Below are 20,936 nucleotides of genomic sequence, written 5' to 3'. Positions count from 1 at the left end.
TATGTTGCATTTTCATATTCTTTTTTCCGAACAAAATTTATAACATCAATAAACAACACTATATAATACATACCAGAAAATTAATAGCAGATACTATTATTTGCCTGTTTCCAAATGCTGTAAAGGAGAAAAAGCAGATGGGATGCAAGTAAGCTTTCTTATTAGATTATTATACTGAAGACACTGTGCAGACATTTTTTTCAGGATTCATCAGTCCTCTATTTAAAAAGATTGCCATATGCTTTTTAATTTTAATATTGTACATTTGAAATCTAAAATATTTAAATTATTGTTTACTCATTTGTTTGCTTTTCTTTGCATTCTAATAATATTTTAAATGAATGAAATGTAAAATCAATATGTTTTACTAAGAATCTAAGAACTTTTAAAGTAGAACACATCTTGCTAAGTTCTCATATGGAAAATGAGAACTTAGATATATATATTATATATATATATATATATATATATATATATATATATATATATATATCACTGCTCAGGAAATAGTACACCTTGCAATATCATTTTTGCTATTTAAGAATGTAATAAAAATGATCATATTTATTTTATCATGTACCTCTCATATTTATATTTTAATTATATAAATTTTGAGTGTGCTTTGTAGTCTGTTGTAAATGCTATATTTATCATAAATGAAGGAGACAGAGTCATATACATGTCTTTATTTACATGGCATACACACATATAATGTTATATATGTGGTGGTTTTAAAAAAAATGATGTGTCACTAGTAGCACTATTGAAAGGTGTGGAATCGTTGGAGGAAGTGTGTCTCTGTGAAGGTGGACTTTGAGGTCTCATGTATGTTCAAGCCACACCCAGTATCTCAGATTACTTCTGGTTGCCTGTGTAATATATATAACTGTCAGTGCTTTCCCAGCACAATGCCTGCCTGTCTGTTTCCATGTATTACCAAGATGACAAAGGACTGAAACTCTGAACTGTAAGCCACACAATTAAATGTTCTTTATAAGAGTTTTCGTGGTTACAGTGTCTTTTCACAGCAATAGAAACCCTGAATAAGACAGAAGTTGGTACGAGGAACGTGGGTATTGCTGTCATAGGCCTGACCATATTTCCATCTGGAGAAATGTGTACTTTGGTACTTGGATTTAGGAGAGCAGTATAATTCTTTAAACACTGCTTAATAGGCCATTCTAGTAGGTTATGGAAGACAACGGTGCTGAAAAAGATTTGGGTTTAAGGAGCTGCCATAGAGGTTTCAAAGGAGAAGAATTTAAAATGTTGCCTAGAGATCATTCCTGTGATATTTTTGTGGAGAAGGCATCTACCTTTTGCCATTGTCTGAAGAGTTTGCCTGAGGCTAGAGTGAAGTGTTTTGGATTAATTAATTTGGCAGTGGAAATTTCAAAATAGCCTAGTATAGACTCTGTAGTGTTGTTAACAGTGGTAACTTTAATGAAGATTTATAATGAAAAAGAGCAAGCAGAGCAAGGCAAATTGCAAAATGTAACATGTGAAGAGAATAGGAACACCAGGGAGTAGAATGGAGCTAAGTGCTGTGTTCAAGGAGATAAACCGATTAAGAAATGGAATAAAAAGACCTCATGGCGAGATCCCACCAAGTTAAAATTCCCACTTACAAAAAGAAATTAAAGAAGTGCTTAGAGGCAGGTGTGGTGGTGTAGGCCTTTAATGCCAGCACTCCAAAGACAGGCTGGCATATCTTAGAGTTTGAGGCCAGTCTGGTCTATAGAGCAAGTTTCAGGACAGTAGTAAAGGTAAGCATGGAGAACAGAAGCTGGTGAAAATGTATATAAACAAGGAGGGTATGTTCCAGTCCCAGCAAATAACAGAGCTAGTCAATGTTGGCCACATGGTGCTGGCTCTACAGACAGAAAGGAAAATGAGGGTTATAGAATATTTCTCTGTGACTAAGGAAAGCAGTTTAGGCCAGGAGTGTCCCTGAATGGAAGCCCCAAAAGGCCACGTATGGAGAAACCTGGATTTCCAGAGTCATGGGATACCTGCCAAGAAAGATGCTAGCAAGGAGTGGAACCAGTCCAAGAGAAAGAATTATGCTGCACTCAGCAAAGCTGAAAATAGTAGGGGTCAGAGGCATGCTTTGACAGCAGACACGAAGTGCAGAATTTGGAATTTTCACACCTGTTTTTTGATATTGCTCTGATCAGTGTTTCCAACAAATGCTCCCTTCCCTACATTTTGGGATGTAAGGTACATCCTGTGCCATTACATGTTGAAAATATGTGATTATTTTTTTTAATTTATAGGCGATTACATATAAGAGATTGCATGAATTTCAGAACAGATTTTGGACTATGACTTTTAAACATTTTTGAGACACTGATAGACTATGGGGACTTTTGACATTTGGCTAATTCCATTTTTGCATTATGATATAGCTCCAAGTCTTTGGTGGCCAGGGAGTAAAATGCAGATGTTTGAAGAAAAATGGTCTCCCAAGGGAATGGCATTATTAGGAGGCGTGGCTTTGTTGGAGTGGGCATGGCCTTGTTGGAGAAAGTGAGTCACTGTGGAGGTGCACTTTGGGGTTTCATTTATGTTCAACCCAGACCCAGTGTCTCAGATTACTTCTTGTTGCCTATGCAAGATGTAGAGCTGTCAGCTGCCACTTCAGAACCCTGTCTGCCTCAATTTGTCATGTCACAGGAAGAAGAAAATAGATGGAATCTAAACCGTAGGCCTTCAAACGAAATATTGTTCTTTAAAAGGGTTGATTTGGTCATGGACTCTTAACAGCAATAGAAACCCTGACTAAGACAATATCCCTGCACATACATCTACCGTTAAGATATATATTATATATTTTAACCCTATATAGCAATATATGCTATACAATATATATGTGTGTGTAGTTATAATGTTTACATATACACATAGCCTAGAGTTATTTAGTGCTGCTAGTATACCCAGGTGTTTAAGGCTGACCACTTGTAAGACTATCATGGGATTCGTTCCTTGGGGAAACTCATTCTTCCTTTCTTAGTAGCCTTAATAACTCAGTGGTTATACTTTCCTTCATATTTTTGCTTTTATCAGTTCATTACATATTTTTTGAAGCAATAAAGAGTTCCTGGAGAGAGAAAATATCTATGTCAGTCAAATTTTGTCTTTCAAGCCTACATGAAAATTTAGTAAATTATGGAAGAAATTGAGAATTGATATTTTTATTAATTTTTTTGTTAAGTATAAGACATTCAATTTTTATGGAATCAATAACAAAGCACAGATGTTGATAAGTTAGCATGGGTTTAGTTAAAAAGAAATTGTACATACATGGTGGTGTATATCTTGGGTGATTAATATAATAAGCAATCCAAGAAGTAAATCCCCAATAAAATGCACATCCCTAGAAATAAAACAAGACAAAATAAAAGTTATATAAGATACATTATACAATACATTATTTTAACGTACCCCTACATTTACTCATTCACTTTAGCATTTGAAAAATGCTTTTCATTGGTTTAGTTTTTTCAAAGTTTCTTACCTGCATAAAGTGCTACTGCTTACTTTAACCCCTCACCCTCTTAATCTCTCTCCCACAGATGTACATTCTATTTCATCTAAGTCCCCTTCTCTTCCCTTTTTTTATTTTTGTTTGTTTATTTCTTTTTGAAAAGTCACTGAAATTAAACAGGATCATCAGTGTCATAATAGTGGTGGGAATGAAAATGAAGAAAATGACTGCCTTTCTCCAGAATCAGTCTACAGTCTTAAGAATTCATGCCTGATACTGTATACCTGAGGAAGTCCTAAGCCCTCTAGGTGAATTTAATATAGTTTTTAACTAAGTTGTCATGGTGCAGTGCTGATTTCTAAACATTTATGTTTCAACCCTCAGACAAATGCTTACTCAGAAAAGCTTTTCTTTGAGTTGAATGTGAGGGATTACAAAGACTTGATTGGTTTTTCTCTGAACAAGGCATTTATAGCATGTCTTATAAGTCTCAGAAACTTACACTGAATTTTGAATATTGAGAATGTACGAACTGAAGGTAACAAACTATAGAAATGATCCCTAAAAGTATAATCTTATAATACGTGTAGGCCAGGCTGCCCTCAAACTTGTGATCTCCTGCCTTAGCATCCTTTAGCAAATCCTACCCGTGTGCCATCCATATGTGGAAGACAGTGATGAAGCTTAGACTATCTGTGAGGCACCTTGCAGTAGGCCTAGGATCTATCCCTGGTGTATGAGATAGCCTAATGGAGACCATTCCCTATGATGGAAATCCATGTTCAGCCTTAATGCAAGGGGAGAGGCTTGGTCTTGTCCCAACTTAATGTGCCAGATTTTGTTGGGAGTCAATCTCTTGGGAGGAGTGGATAGGGGACATGCTGGGGGGGAGGGGAGATAAGGGGGAACTAGAGGATGGGTAGGAGGGAGAACTGTGTTTGGAATGTAAAATTAAATTTTAAAAGATAAATTATTTAATTTAAAAAAAGGAACTGAAGGTAGGAAGTCTGTGTGATGCTGCTTTCTTCTCATAATATAGGTAATACAAGAATGTCCTCACAGATTATTGACGGCCTACAATGAACCAAAACCACTGCTGAGCCTATCATCAGTACCACAGGTCAGTGAGGGGCCCACAGGACTTTGTCTCTTCAACAGAATTGCTAGCTATTGCAGCATATTTTTATAAAGCACCTGAACTGGATACATGGAATGCTTCTTCCCACCATAAGGCAGAGTTTAAAGCTACATTTTAGTACCTTTATGAGAGTAAATATATAACTTAATGCCATGATTTTGTTTTTGTATTAATGAATATTTGAGACAAAGTTCAAATATAGATTGACAATTTATAATTATTTATCAAGAATGATTCATTTTCATGAAGATATTAATGAACAAAGAGAAATGACCTATAGCAAAGCATTAACACTAAATAAAACAATGGTGACCATAGTTAACCCAAGCATATGTTGACTGATGTAAAAGAAAGTGTCAGATTTGATCAAAGAGGCTCAAACATACTTTCTGCACTGGTACAAATTGATAGGTCAAAAGCAAGGCTGTCTAATCATTCTAAAATTCGTTTTTATTTAAAACAATGAAACAATAAAGAGTTTTTTATAGATATTTTCATGAAAGGAGTATTTGTGGTAAGAATTTCATACCATTTTAATAATAAAATTCCAGTGGAAAGATAAGTGACATTTGAACTTGAATTGAAAACTTGAATCGTGGTATTTCCCAATGTCTGTTTTCAATACAATTTTTGAAAACTTTCACATTTTCTTGACATTGGACACATGGTTTTTTACTTTTTCACATGGTGGATACTAACATCACTCTGGTAGCTATACCTACACATTACTTTGTGGGTTTTTCCTTTTCAGATGGTTTTAAGGAGTCAGTGCCTACAGTGAAGACCTTTCCATGCATGATCTACTTAAAACTATGCTTTTAAAAGGCCTTTCCCTGTAGATTATCTAAGATTAAGGCTCAAATAAAACTCAAGGAAAATGTCTGATATATGCTAACTAAACTAAGGAAGAGAAAAACCTAAATTTAAGGGAAAGGTGATTATCATATAGAAGATGGTCCTGTTTGGTTGATGATTGCTTGTTTTCAGCTTGACAAAAGCTAGATTTATGTACATAGAAAGAACATACATTGATAAAATGTCACTATAAGATTTGAATGAAGGCGAGTCTGAGTGAGAGTTTCTTAATGAGTGACTGATGTGGGTGAACCCATGCCGTTATGAGTCATGGCTTTCCTGTCCGGGTGGTCCTGATCATAACAAACCAGGCTGCACAAACAAGGAATATCAAAACATCAGCACCACTCCCCCTTGACCTCCGCTACTCTAGTTCCTGTCTCCAGGCAGCCCCTCAATGATAGGCTAACAAATAGAATGTGAAATACTCTTTGTTCCCCAAGTTGCTTTGAGTCATAGTGGGTCCCATTCCCAGAGGATAAAAAAGCCTAACACAATGAGGCAATGTATTACTATTTGTTTTTTTTTTTTCGTAGTCAAAATAAAAAAACATAACATGTCTCAGTTCTCACCTTTATCAAGTTTTTTGCAGGACTGTGTCTTGCAGAAACTTTATGGACAAATAATGTCTCCAGAAGGTGTCGGATGTAGTGGATACAATGGCAGAAGCAGGCCAAGCTAGAAAATAAAGAAATTAATGAACAACTAATTTGCTCTCCAGAAAGCTCCTTGCCATATCATTAGAAACCATGGAGTTGGCTTGACTTAGCTGCCCTGATAGGCATGCGTCCTAGCCTTTTCAGGTTAGAGCCCATGGCTCCAGGGACACAATATCCCTTTCAGTTCCTAAGAGACCAGTACATTGTCTCAGGTAGTGCAATATTCGGGCCACTTAATGTTTCTCTGTATGTTCGCTTAGGAGTCAAGGAAGTATAGAAGTTTGACAGGACAATTGGTCTTAGACATTAATTTTGTGAACACCGTAAGCCTTTCACACTTCACTATTTCCTAGAAACTACAACAGTACGGATCCTGGCAATTGCCATTATATCATGTTTCAGATAAATGTATGAAATCTCTGACAGCTCTCAATAAAACTGCCACAGCCTCAGTTGTGCTATGGTTCCTCGAAGGGCCCTAATTTAAATCCTTGTGGCTGTATCAGGTGACTTTGTGCCCCAAAGTAAGCACAGGTGCTTACATGATATTATGAGACTTTTATAAGTTCAGTTATTTTTTAAGGTTTCTGACAAGACTATATTATATGCTTAGCACATGGTTTGCAACACCCACTCCCCTCTTCCTTCTTGTCCTTCTCCAAACAGTAAATACTTGTGCCTGCAATATTACTTCTGCTTCCTGTCATATAGAGATAGATATGTATCTATAATTATATATGCATAAATTATAGCAAATACTTTAATTTTAATGTATTTCACAATATCTCATTTAACAAGAAATGTTATTTAGTGCAAGGTAACCATATTATTTACTTATTTTTCTAAACAACTTCAAAGTTTATGTACTGACTAAACTAATACAAATACATCAAAATTAACTTCTGATGATTCAAGAAACATTCCATATCAGTCATAAAGTTTTTTTGCACCCGTATATCCTAGGAGGAGGAATAAAAATAATAACTAACAATGCTTTCATAAGACACTGTCTGAAAATTGAAGCGGAGAATGAACAAGCTTAAAAACTATCCAATGCCTGTATTGTGTGCAGTTGACATTTTGAAATATTCACAACTACCTTCGAATTGTTTGGTTGTCCTTTAGCAATTACTTTAAGATTGAGGAATTTGACTTTCATTTTCTATGCTATCATGAAGCATCCTTTATTTGACTTGTCCACCTGACATGTTTCCACATTTGTCTCGTCTGATGCCTGTTTCCCTTGCAATTGAAGTCTCCTCCTCTTGCCATTTTTACATAGCTAGCATTTTGAAAGTAATTATCAAATGTCTTTTAGTGTGGCCAATTTTCCTGGATATAATTAAGAGAATGTATTTTCTGCTAACATATTTAACTATTTATTGTAAGTAAAAGGTAAGATGTTTATAAAAATTGATTATTCTTTAAAATCTTAAAATCAACATCATTGAAGATAATATTCTTTAAGCAATTGAGTGGATTAAACATTTTAAGATATCATTTATTCTTTTTAATATAAGACATTTAGTTTAGTGATCAGAGCAAGTGCTGTTTTGAAAAAAATACTGTGTGTGGTAGTGACAGGAATGAAAATAAAACATGAAAAAAAACCACCTATTACTAAGCAAAATGTTTACAATACCAGGCAAAATTCCCTCCTACTTGCTGGGCCTTCAGTTGTTTTGAATCAGGTAAAATGTTTAAAAAATCTCTGATAACTGCTCAGACCTGTGTAACTAAATGAAATTGTTTGTGGAAGCTTTACATTTTTGTGCTGTGGAAAACATGTGGTATTTGTTACCAAGATTTTATCAGACATGTATGTGTTTAAGAGTAGTAATCACTGTCAGTTCACTTGAGACTAAAATTGATCATCCTCCACGCATGGCTCTATATTCAATATATTCTAGAATTCAGTATTAAAATACAAGTGTCATTACCTTCTTCTTCCAAGGTCTTCAACTCACTCTAAAAATATTATATATTCTATTCTAAATGAAGCAATTAATATTTCAAAGCTATCTTGACAAGCTATTATTACCAAGAATCAATTTCTTGTTGTTCCTCTGTGAATGGCTACATTAGTCAACCTTCTGTTTTTACAGTGCACTAAACTACTTTGGATCACAAATCACTTTCAAGAAAGAACAGTTGTCAGATTCACTAGTTGAAATCTGACCCATTAGTTAAAGAGGTGAAATAAACATGTACATAATGGATTCATAATTCAGGTCATTCAAATTATTCCAATGAGCCATAAATAATCAATGAGCCTTATAAGCCACACCATGTCAACAATTTATTGCATCTACTGCGGAAGTTAAATTCAAATGAGGGAAAATTATCAAAATGATCACAGTACGAGTTTAAAATAGTAAATTGTTTAGAAGCATGTCAAACTAGCCAGATTTATGGAAGACATTGGAATGATTACTCTGAGTGAGAATATTTTGACATCATGCTTGGAATATAGATAATTGAGAAGAAAGAGAGAATGTGAATTGGAAATGGCATGGTAGAGTGAGTTTTGTGAAGTGCAGTGGAGAATCAGGACAATAAGTCCTGAGCAGCTCAACATCTATAAGATGAAATAGTGAGTCAAATTTGTTATTTTGACTACAGTGTCCACAGGATCTCCATAATTCAGTTGGAATATTTCTAAGTCATGGAATTTGACTTTTGGTTTAATGTTTTTTCCTTGTAATACTTCTTAATGTGGTATTTTGAATAATGAAACCCCTCCTTTTTAATATTCATTTTTCTGAGAGGCACGGAAATAGACCTAGAGAGGGAATAAAGGAAGCATTGTTTCCACATAAGACTAACTACCACAGTTACATAGCATGTTTTGATAACTGTCCTACTAACAACAACAACAACAACAACAAATCATTCAGGTACTACTTACTTTGGGGTTTGAACTTACTAAAAGTATTCAACAAAACTTTTTTTTCCATAAATAGCTCCTTCTTATGCCCCTATGCAACATTGCTATTTGTTTAAGTTGCGCTCAACTTTATAATTTCAAGTGTACTTTCCTGTTTCTGAATTGCATGACATGTAGTGTTTGTTGTTTACTACTGCTTACTACCCCTAACTAAGCAACACTTAACCATTTGAGCCTTAAAAAAATTGTTTTGTCTTTTATCAAACTAAAATTCATTGTTCTACACTTAAATCTTCTGCAGTGCGAGTTTCAACCAAAGCCTGCTAGGACGGAGGAAAGTTCTGATTTTAAGAAAATATCATTTAAGATTATTCAAGCTTATTATGGTTTAACAGATTTAATTCACTTTATTTTTTGTTTTTTTGTATAAAAGCCCTACATGGTAGTCACATCTGGAATTTATGCCCTCTGAATTGAAACTCTCGTGTTGATTTTCACAAATGGGCAGTGAATTCCTCATATGATTTGGTGAACTTGGACTCTTTTCAGAGACCTGTGGTCAATGGCTGTAAGTCTTGAAGATGATATCAAAAGTGACCTTAGCAAAGCTTCCCAGGGTGGCAGTGCAACCCTTCGATGCTGTGTAGTAGTCATCCATAATGGCCACCAGCAGCAGCTTCTTGGGAAGACTAGCAGAAAAGATGGCAGTGCCTCTGGACAGGACCAGCACAGAGACACAGTGGATTGTCACCCTGCATGGAATAGGGTAAGATTTCCCATTGTTGTTCCCGAAGAATCCTCTCTTGACAACCATAGTGGAAAACTTTGCAAGATAGCAAGATAGTGGTCCCCGATGTCAGTAGCTACCTTCTCGGAGCACTTAGCACCAACACTAGCATGACCTTTATAGTCCCCAATAGTGGCAAAAGCTGTGAACCTGGTCTGCTCGTAATCTGTAATTTGCTTCTGCACTGACAGTATCTCTCTCTCTCTCTCTCTCTCTCTCTCTCTCTCTCTCTCTCTCTCTCTCTCTCTTCTCTTTCTCTCTTTCTCTCTCTCTCTCTCATTTTTTTATTTCATTATTTCCAGCATAATATTTTTATTAATTATTTGAGAATTTCATACAAATTTCAAATCACCCCTTTCACACTCCCTTCCCCTTTCTCCCAGGTGTAACCTCTCACCTTCATGTCCTCAAATAAAAAATACACCAAGTCCAATTTATGTTGCCCATATTTTCATTGAAGCATGGTGAAACTCTTAGTGGCCAGACCCTTGTAGATAATTGGCTGCTTCCCTAATTCTCTTCCTGTGCCACCAGAAGTCATCAACTGTGAAGAGCTACACTTCGGTATCTTTTTCACCGACCTGTCTGGACTGTTGCTTTTTCTCTGGGGGGAGGCTGCTGTCACAGGAGCTTTCAATGCTTCTCATTCTCAGTTATGAGTATACTGTTATTGATACCACTGCAAAAGAAGCTTCTTTCCCCATAACAGCTGGAACAGCATGGTTCATGATCTTCCACATGAAGATAGACACGAACAAAGACATCAGCATGACTTCCTGATGTTTAGACCCTCATCTTTTAAGGGTTTTTCCAGGAAAATGTCAACAACCTTGGATTCCTTAATGGGTAGGGATTACAGGTGGATCTCTTCCAGGGATGTGATCTTCACATCCTTGACCGTGTGGCCCACCTTGGTGACAGGAATGAACTCAAAGAGCCTGGTGGTGACCTTGATCTTGACTCTTAAGACAGCAGCAGAATCCCCAAAGAATGCACAGAGGCCTCCAAGGGCTGGAATATTGGTCCTTTGGGTCATCTCATTGATCCACTGTCATCCAAATTGGTTGTTTTCCCAAAGAAAACGGTTTTGTTTTTGAGATAGGATCTTTCCTTATAGCCCTGGCTCTGCTGATACTCATTATATAGAAGAGATTGTCTTCAAAATTCACAGAAATCATCCCTCCTCTTCCTCCCCCAACATGCTGGCATTTAAAGTGTGCTCCCCAATGCCAGGTCCTTCAACTTTATTTTATAAAAGCTGTATGAATTAGTAAAAATTATACTATGAACCTTAGAAATTACACACACACACACACACACACACACACACACATATATATATATATATATATATTCCTGCATTATACTTATATAGTTCAACATATTTTCTTGATGCCAGGGGCAGCTATGACTCAGCCATGCATAGAAATTGATCTCTTATACTGTGCTGAGTGCTAAAACATACTGGTCCGAAAGTTAGATTAACTTTAACTTTTGGTGTCTTTATCTGAGAGAGTAATTATGGAAAAGTAATCCCATCATCATGATAGGTCTTTCTGTCACCCTTTGTGTTCCCATGTGTCACTTACTGTACCACAGGGTGTCGAGGCCGTCGAGAGATCTCTTTCACATCATATATGTATGAGCTCCTCAAGTAGAAAAGAATGTATATTATCAGAGGTCCTGAGTATTCAGCCAAAAAGACCTAAAAATGGATTTGTATTAAAAAATAGCTTTGTAAATATTTGAACAGTTACATATATAAGCATTCATCAAACACATGAGATGTTGAAATATGTTAATAGATAATAACTTAAAAACAAACTATGTACGGCTGCAAATTAATCTTGCTCAGAAGAGTTCATTTAGAGCTAAGAAAACGGATAAATGTAGAGATAATTTTTAAAAATAATTTTAAACAATTATTTTATTTTAATGAGTTTGCAAATGAAAGCATCCACAGTTATATTAATGTAGTTACTCACACAAACATTTGCATGGTTCCAAACTTTATGCATCTCAATGAATATATATAATGGTCAATCTGAGACAGTGAGTTTCACATTTTCAATATTCATTGTACTTTTAGGTACTTATCCACCACAAACACATAAAAAGTGACAGATTTGAAACTAGAAAAACATTCGAGTTATATCCTCAGATTTTGAACTGAGTAACAGACTTTAATAGAAATAATGCAAAATCAATTTTTCTTATTAAGTAATTCCTTTTATATCTACTTTTAATTTTGCCCACCCATTCCATATTCTATATAAAGTGTTCCACTCGTTGAAAAAAACATAAGTGACAGTATCTACTTTTTCCATTTTTCTTTCTTTTTTGCCAAATAATTTCTTCTTTAACTCGATTGACTAGACCATCATTAAAATTAAAAATTGAAAATATTATGCCCCATGATACTTAGATTTAGGTGTCAACTAGACATATTTTGCAATTACTTGGGAACAGAATCTTAATTTTCCTTGCTCTATTCTTTTGTGGGCCTGGTTGTTGAAGATTGCCTTATTTAAATTAATTGATGTAGAAAGGCTCAGCTTACTGTGTGCAATACTGAATCTGAGTCAAGAGGATCATGAATTTAAAAACAGTCTTGGTTACATAAAAGACTAAGTACCTACATGGTAATATATGTACATATTTATATAATTATGTATTGTATATGAACATATATACATATAATAGAGTATGTAATGCAATTATATAGTTACATTTATATTTTTATGTTTCTTTAGCTATAATTATACTAGAAATGTATATACCATGAGTCAAAAAAAACTAATGATAATAAAAACTGTAAAACATAGGATAATATAAATTTCATAAAAGAATTCACTAAGTTCTAGTCTATGATATACCTCATTATTGAAATGCAAAGATATTGTTGTACTGAGCATGCTGGAGCAAATCTCTAACCCAATATTTGGGAGAATGCGGCAGTAGAATTGCCATGAGGTTGAAGCTAGACAGGGTGCAATGAGACCCTATCTAAGCAAGAAAGGAAGAACAACAGAGAGAGGAAGAGGATAAAAAAGAACAAACATGAAGAGAGAGACAGTGAGATAATTAACCATTACCAATATTCCAGAAAAAGTTTCAGTTATTATTTTGTGATATTGAGAAGGCTATATTCTTTATAGGAAAAAAATTTAATATTTATTTCAATGTTATCTAATTAAACAAAATCAAAGTTTTAGCAAATTCTGTATGATGTATCCAATATGAAAAAAATGTTGTGAATAATAGTGAAATTTGATAAAAAGCCACTATAATTTAAGCTAATAAAATTTTATCAGATATTATGTATAAAGTTCTTCAGAGTCAGAGGAAATTAAACTATGTTCTTCTTTCTGTCATCTCTTAAATAAAATTCAGATAGCATGCTTGCAGACATGAATTCAATTTAAAAGCCAGCACTTTATTACAAACATTGTGCATGCTAGACTATAGCAGTTCAAATGGGAACTAGACGTGAATTATAAATCTTGAATACACTAAAGAATGGCAGTAACTTCTGGACAATATCTCTTTCAAAACATTCATTTGAGTGCAAATAAAAGAAAAGATGTAAGATACCTTATTAAACTGAAAAGGTTATCAAAATTGTTCTATGATAAAAAGAAAAGACTGCATGGATATATTAGTGTCATAGCTAGCAAAATGGAATTGCTATTCTAATGAAAAACTTGAAATAGAGTCCAAACAGATACTTATAAATAGGCAAACACAGCAAGTGGTAAGGACACAGAAATTCTGGAAACTATTATAAACAGTAAGGCCTTGTTTTTATTTTGAATTCATGAATTACACTAAAGTTCTAATTTATTTACTTTATATTATGTTAATGTACTTTTCCCTTCAATTTTCTCCACATTACACTTACGTAATGCTTTTCTTGAAATTTGCTTTACTTTAACTAGACAATGGAGGCTCTTGGGAGCCTTTGGAGTTGTTTACATTTGATATCTGTAGAAAAACAATTCTATGGTCCCATGGTACCAAAATTTGCATAGCCAAATTCCTTACATAAAATGGCTTAGTAGCTGCATAAAATTGCATATCTTCCATACACTGTAAACTAACACCTGTGTTATTTATATCAGGTGATACAATCTAAATGGTGTAGGAATTCTTGTGTCCTATACACTTGGACAACCAAGAGAATCAGATTTATTTGTGTTAAAGATGTCAGTGATTAGCTATGGCAAGTCTTATTATAGAGAAGAAAGCTGGTGCATAATTGAACGTGTAAGTCAAGGACCAGCAGGTATGCAAGACCACCTGATTTACAATGAAGAGACAAAACCACCTTTCAATAAGAATAACAAAAAATGTGGTTATATATTGAGTTGCTTTTCTACACTTAATTTTTTCTCAATGAACTTACGATTTCTTGGAAATTTTTTTAGGCATTCTTATTATGATGATGTTGGTAGTTTGCATTCTTATTTATGTCTATTTTACACCTGAAACCAAATTAAGCAGCATATTTCAGAAATGTTGGAAATTCACACAAAAACATCAGTGGTTTTAAACAACTGCGAAACAAAGGAGAGCTGTGCATTAAAAACTGTATTCTCTTAAAAGTAGTATCAATTTGCACTAGTGACTATTACTGATGATAGTGTTATGTAAGGAAAAATGGAATTATTTGTTTTAGTCTATCATATGAATGATATTAACTATGTAAATCTTTCAGAAGTACTAAGTAACTCAAACAAAGCATAACAATGAGTTAAAAGGAAAAAAAAACCAAAACACTATTTTAAGGTGTTTCCAGAAATCAGAATCTACTGAGTGGCTGCAAACTTAATTTCTTATTATTGTTTGTAAAAATGGACTTTGGAGAAGTGATTGATCCTGGCTATGAAGTCTTGGAAGAAGAACAACACATTGTTTTTCTACATGTTTTGGAAAGGAAAGTTTAAAACCCATAGATGTTATCTGTCAAGGATGAAGGCAGTTTCTAAAAATGTCTCCATGAATAATAAATCTCAACATGAAATTATTTCAGTCATAAATCTCAACAAGATTTCTCAAGGTCATTAGCACCATTATGCATCTTGAATGAGATAAATTGTCTTCATCATTAATTTCATCAAAATATCTAGAAATCATTAATATTTTTACATAAAATCTATGTACATTAAAATGGAGATGTTGCAATTCGTATCAAGAGTAAGAAAAAATTATAAAACATGAATCTACTAAAGGTACAAATAACAGGATTGACACACTTATGCTTAAGAATATCTATCTGTGTGTCCAAGGAAATAAAAGGAAAGATAGACAATTTAGGTATTGGAAAATATTGAGTTCAAGAAAATGAAAAAATAGAAACCTAGAAGGATGACAGAGAAGCCACTGATGAAGAAATAAAAATATACCTATATTTTTATAAAGTTTTAAAAACACGCTCAATTAATGCAGCGTATCAAAAATAAAATATGCAGAAGCATAATTATAGATACTAAAATCAAACTGCTGATGTCAAAATAAAACTGGACAACCCAATGATCAAACCTATTATTATTAACATAAAAAGCTGATATTTTGTAGAAATAATCAAGACCTAAATGAAGATATGAAATTTTATGAAGTAAATGTATATTGGCGTTCTATGACATATTACAGGGAATAAAAGTCACATACTTCTATTTAAGATGACAATAATTGTGGGGATTACTCAAGGTATTGGGTTGAATAAAGCAGTGTACTGCTTTTTTGTGTGTGTTAATGGTACCAAATGTAATCTGTACACTAAAAGAATTCAGCTATATGGAAAATAGGCTCATCAGAATACATTTTGGACATATACTATTATAGCAGCATACTCTGATTTAAAACATTTAGACTGTTAAAACAACAGATGACAAGTAAAAACGAGATTAATTAGCAGATAAATAAATAATTCTTAAGGTAACTTTATGTAAGTAACATTAAACTAAATATATAATCATGTGACATTTTAAAGAGTATAAACTACAAAATTCTGGTAACCAGAATTGGTCAACTAAAATAAGATAAAAGTGCAAAGATAATATTGAACTAGTAGAAAAGTTCAATCCTAATTGAGACAATAAAAAAACAAAAGATGCCTTTAAAACTGAAATAAATATTGAAAGACTACAGTAAGTTTGATGATGAAAAGGTTATAAGTGTTTAAATACAAACAAATGAAATGTGCATAGAGAATCACAACACAAAGGGCTAAAAAGAAAAGATGTAAAGCCCTATGAATCTGGGATAAGAGGAGTGCAAACACAGTGCTGTAAACATGTCACTAAGACAATGTCGTTAAATCCCACTGCACTCAAACCAAAAACCATACGCATGGTGAAAGCTAATGCAACGTTGAGGAGAAATTCATTTCAAATCTTTGACTTAGGAAAAAACTGTATGAAGATTTTATACATAGCATCAAATATTTATGGGTGTCCAATATAATTAAATAATTATGTACACAGATAATGACACATAATAGCGAATAATTGAAAATGATTGAACTCTATTTCAAATGAAACCCACTACAGATCTGTAAAATGAATTGATAATAATTAAAAGAAAGTTAGAATTCATAATGGAACAAACAGGGTCAGTCCCACAGGAGCAAGACGTAGAGAACAATAAATGTTTTACCCAACCCTATTTGTCCCACCAATAAAGCATTCTCTATGTATAAAAATAAGAGGCGGAAGAGATATGAGCCACCTTATAATAAGGAAACAGCTGACTACTCAGAAGTACTATCACAGAGATATGAAACTTAGTGCTATAAATACTTGAACACACAGATGGATGTAAAATAATGAGTTCAACTATAATTAGATTACAGTGTTTGTGTAGTGAGAAATATGTTAATATTTTAGCCATTTGTCTAAGTCATTTAGTAAGGAAGACATATTTCATTATTTGTTGACCACCAATACTTAAAAAAATGCTATGCAAAACATTATTTGATTTTGTGATATCTAACAGTTTCTATTGACTCAAAATGGCTTATTCTAGGTACACATTTTAATAGTTTATAAATATATATATGGGTAATGTGTGGTAACATAGTTTGATTGTACAACGTAGTGGCTATAAAATGGGTGTGATTGCAATGCACAGTTTCAGCATTTTATAAAACTGACCCATTTAGAGGAAAAAAAAGTTTGAACCATAGGACTGATTTTCAAATGTCTAGGCTATTTCTGGAGCTTGGTTGGTCACTTAGATGACTTTCCTCTCAAACAAGGTATAATTTTCTAGTGCAGTTATCAAAAAATTCTACTGTAGTTCTTCTCTTTATTGCTTATTCCATTCATGCAACTAGAAGTTTCTAATGAGCTCATGGCTAATGCCTCTCATCTTGACACAATCCTTGCAAACAAAATTATTTTTCATCAGGTTTGCTCAAAGGATTTTACAATTTTTGAATCATTGCAAATAAGATATTCCTATCTGTACTATCTTTAACAAAGTACACTTAAGCTTCATTATTAAGTATTAAATGTTCTTTTTTAAAAAACATACCCATCATCAGTTTTACTTTAACATTCCTATGTTTTACAAGAATTAATATTATTTTAAATTTAATATTAGTCTAACATTTTAGTATTCAAAGGATCCACAATGCTAACTAAAACAACTTTTTCATACCAACAAATAACTCTACTATAGAATAATTTGTTACATAATACAGAAGGGAAATATATCATAAGATTAAACTGGGAAGGTAACAAATATGGCAGTATTTGATTAATAAGTATAAATATGAATTTTTGTCTCAGAGAAAGCTTTTAATATATAAGTGAACTTGCATATTTATTATTTTTAAAATGTTAATTTGTTTATTTATGTATTCATGTGCTTTGTCCATGTGCATGTTTATGCAATGTGGACATGAGTGTCTGTGGAAGCCAGGAGAGGTTATTGGACTGAGAATTGTGAAAAGTGAGGTGGGTGCTGAGAATTGAACCTGCAGCCTGTGCATATGTGCTGAGCAATATCTCCACTATCCATATTTAATAATTTTTAAATTGATTATATAAAGCAAGTACTTAAAACTTAATGAATGATTAAATTTGATTTTAGTACCATTGAAACAAAGTCAATTTAAATGAAAATGCTGAAATAAACACATTATAAATATAGATCATATTATATTTCAAAACACAAGTGTTCCTTTTTTGTAAAGTATGCCGAAAATATGTCTATTGAGAAAAGAAAGTGAAGACAGAGAAGGCCACATTCTCTGTAGATCATAGCAAGAATTACTTACCACATTGGATTTTTTTCACTAAAAGACCTATAGAGTTTAGCCTTGCTGCTGAAACTTTTCTATTACTTGATTGCATCTATCATGAATAGCTCAACCTCTTGAAGTTGATTCAAGAATTTTCACCTTCATTTCCTCAGTGTAGCCTTCTTGTTTCCATATCATTAAATACAGATGAATCAATTTTGAGAACTACAATTGTTCTGAAAGATGGGGTGAGGAGAAAGAAGCCTAAGGAACTATCCATAAGCCTATCGAAGTCTTACTTCTTCATTATTGGCATTTTTGTATTAGGGCTGCCTTTATTTTAACTATTCTATCTACAGTTTCTAATTCCATTGAGAAGAATATCCTTGAAATATCTAGGCTTCTGGAAAAAGAAAGGCTTAAGCAATATCACTCATTAGACAAAGCATAAAATATACAGATAGATTCTGTTTTTAAAGCTGAATTCACATAAAAGCCACATTTATTTTTTTTCTTTAACTACTAATGACTAGTGCTTCAATAAAACCTTGGCCAAAGATTTCACTAGAACTGTAGTAGAATTCCTATTACTACAAGGAAAAGACCTTAAATATGAACATGAAATTAATGAAACAGGGCATATATAATAAGCTACAATTGACACTTACTGTGGTCCAACTGACTTGTCGACCTAAGTCTGTAAAATAGAGTGTGATAATTGAGGAAGCTGCAACACTTTGAATAGTGACATAATCCTTCAAAAAGGGGCCACCTAAAATAAATCAATGAGAAAGTGGTATTTAAATACAATTTCATGGTACAGTGACAAAGGGTTTCTTAATACAAAACTGGTGACTACTTGGGACTTGAATTATGCAGTCATGACATAACAAATATGAACATTTTAAGACATGCATCATTCAATTTGAATAATTTGTGTACTAACTTTCCTCATCCACAAAGTTTTCAAGACGGTTTCAGTGAAAAATATAGACTGTTTTTAGATTTCATGAAAAGATGGAAAGGAGCTGACATGAGAACTTTCCCACGAAAATCAACTCAACAATAATCACTCAGCTCCAGCTTCAGTGTGTTTGTGTGTGAGTGAGTGAGTGAGTGAGTGTGTGTATTGTATATGTATGTGAGTGTAAATAGAACTTGCTCTAAGCATCATTTTTGCTAATTTATTATATAGCTACAGAGAGTGAATTTGGCATTATAAACAATTTGCAATCAAAATGGCCAATACTAGTATAACAGTAATGCATAAGATCCTAGAATATCTGTAAAATAAAAATCGGGATCTTTTATATCTTTGAAAATATGCTGAAAACTTTCTGACAGACACTTACTGTGTTCTTTAGCATGCTAATCAATTTATATTCCGCTATTATCTTTAAAAACTTCAAATAGCAACACTCTGAATTTTTTAGTTGTTTAATGCATTTCAAACAATACGAATTTTCAAAAAGAAAAAAAAAACAGATGCATCATAAATCAAACCAACCTCTGTGTGTGTTTGTATGTGTAGGAGAGATGTTTATGTACATCCTCCTGTGCATGTGTGGTTGGAAGACAGAAATTGGCCTCGGTATTTCCTTTCATTTTTCCATTTCTCTTCTTAATTCTTCAAACTCCAAGGATGGTCCTGACATTACCACACTCAGCCAGTTCCTGGATTATAGGCACATGCCCTCAATCTGTCTATTACTCCAGGGCTGAGGATACAAATTTGCATACAAGCTCTTTATTCATTGACCCATTTTCCCAGCCCTAACCACTCATTCCACTCTAAAACTAAGGAATCAGGAGACCTATCCATTGCCTTCTCAGAAAGTTTCTTTATGTCAAGGAAGAGAAATTCTGAAAAACATAGAGACAGTGAACATGTTTAGACAAAGCACCTGCCATCCCTGTGGATAATTTTTTGTCCATTTAAACCCATGTTTATTATTTTTTTTTGCTCAAGTAAACTCAACACAAGCTGGTCTTCAGATTTGTTTTGAACAATGGGCTAGATTCAGGATCATTACCTACATCTAGGTGTTTGCCATAGATATTATATGAAGGGTGTGCACTATGCTTTTCTTGGTAATTATGAAAACCAAAGACCTTTTTGTTCATGTTTCAGCTTTTCAGTATGTCATTTCAATGCCATTCAAAGAAATTCCAGTGCACCAACCAGAACACTCTGAAATACAGTAGCGCAGATAAGGCTGAAGGAAACATGTTTATTTAACATATTTTATATGCCAATAAACAGAAATTTTTACATGTGAGATCCAGTAGATGCAATATCAATAATACTGGTTCTTAGGTGGAACACATAAATATACTTATCTGTTAAAATTCTGCTAATGTAGCATTTATTAGTAGATGTTGCATTTTCTTCATTTTCATTATTTTTCCTTTTATATCATAGAATTCTATTTATGGAATCAAAATAAGAATTAAAAATAATGTTCAAAGAATAGTGGAGAAGTACTGGAGTATTAGACTCAAATGATATGGTATTTACATGCATAGACTATGTAATAAATGTGAGGTCAGAAGACAGATTCTAAATTACATAAATTGACTGGTTGAAATTGGTCTTACCATATTCTAGTTGTAGGCCAACTCGGGAAGGATACCACTTTGGACCTGTACAGTGAAAAAGAATACTTAATCATTAGCCAAAATATAATCTTAGCTTGATGATATAGAGGTTCTCAGGGAAGACAAGATTCTCACTGAAAAGGGAATAAAACACTTATTCGGTATCAAACACAGACACAGTTGTCCCCATTGGCAGGATGCTGAATAGCAGTGGTGAACAGTGCCTGGATGAAATGGTGATTTGTCAAGGAATATTCAGGTTATGAGCATGCACCAA

General features: G+C 33.6%; 1 protein-coding gene and 1 pseudogene across 1 annotated transcript in view; both read right to left on the bottom strand.

Annotated features, from left to right (window-relative positions):
- The window catches only part of Tecrl (trans-2,3-enoyl-CoA reductase like), a 64,428-nt gene that overhangs the window by 15,184 nt on the left and 28,308 nt on the right, over window positions 1-20,936 (bottom strand). Inside the window, exons 3-8 of the mRNA XM_075942877.1 lie at window positions 20,660-20,704; window positions 18,730-18,833; window positions 11,403-11,518; window positions 6,053-6,158; window positions 3,304-3,376; window positions 74-117 (exon numbers count right to left, since the gene is read on the bottom strand). Coding sequence (XP_075798992.1) covers window positions 74-117; window positions 3,304-3,376; window positions 6,053-6,158; window positions 11,403-11,518; window positions 18,730-18,833; window positions 20,660-20,704 — 488 coding nt within the window. The remainder of the gene's footprint in view (window positions 1-73; window positions 118-3,303; window positions 3,377-6,052; window positions 6,159-11,402; window positions 11,519-18,729; window positions 18,834-20,659; window positions 20,705-20,936) is intronic.
- LOC142833241 (small nucleolar RNA U3) lies at window positions 3,938-4,064 on the bottom strand (annotated as a pseudogene).

This window comes from Microtus pennsylvanicus, chromosome 12, assembly GCF_037038515.1.
Source record: "Microtus pennsylvanicus isolate mMicPen1 chromosome 12, mMicPen1.hap1, whole genome shotgun sequence".
NCBI lineage: Eukaryota > Metazoa > Chordata > Mammalia > Rodentia > Cricetidae > Microtus > Microtus pennsylvanicus.
Note: the sequence above shows the minus strand (reverse complement) of the source record. Positions and strands in the feature narration are given on the sequence as shown.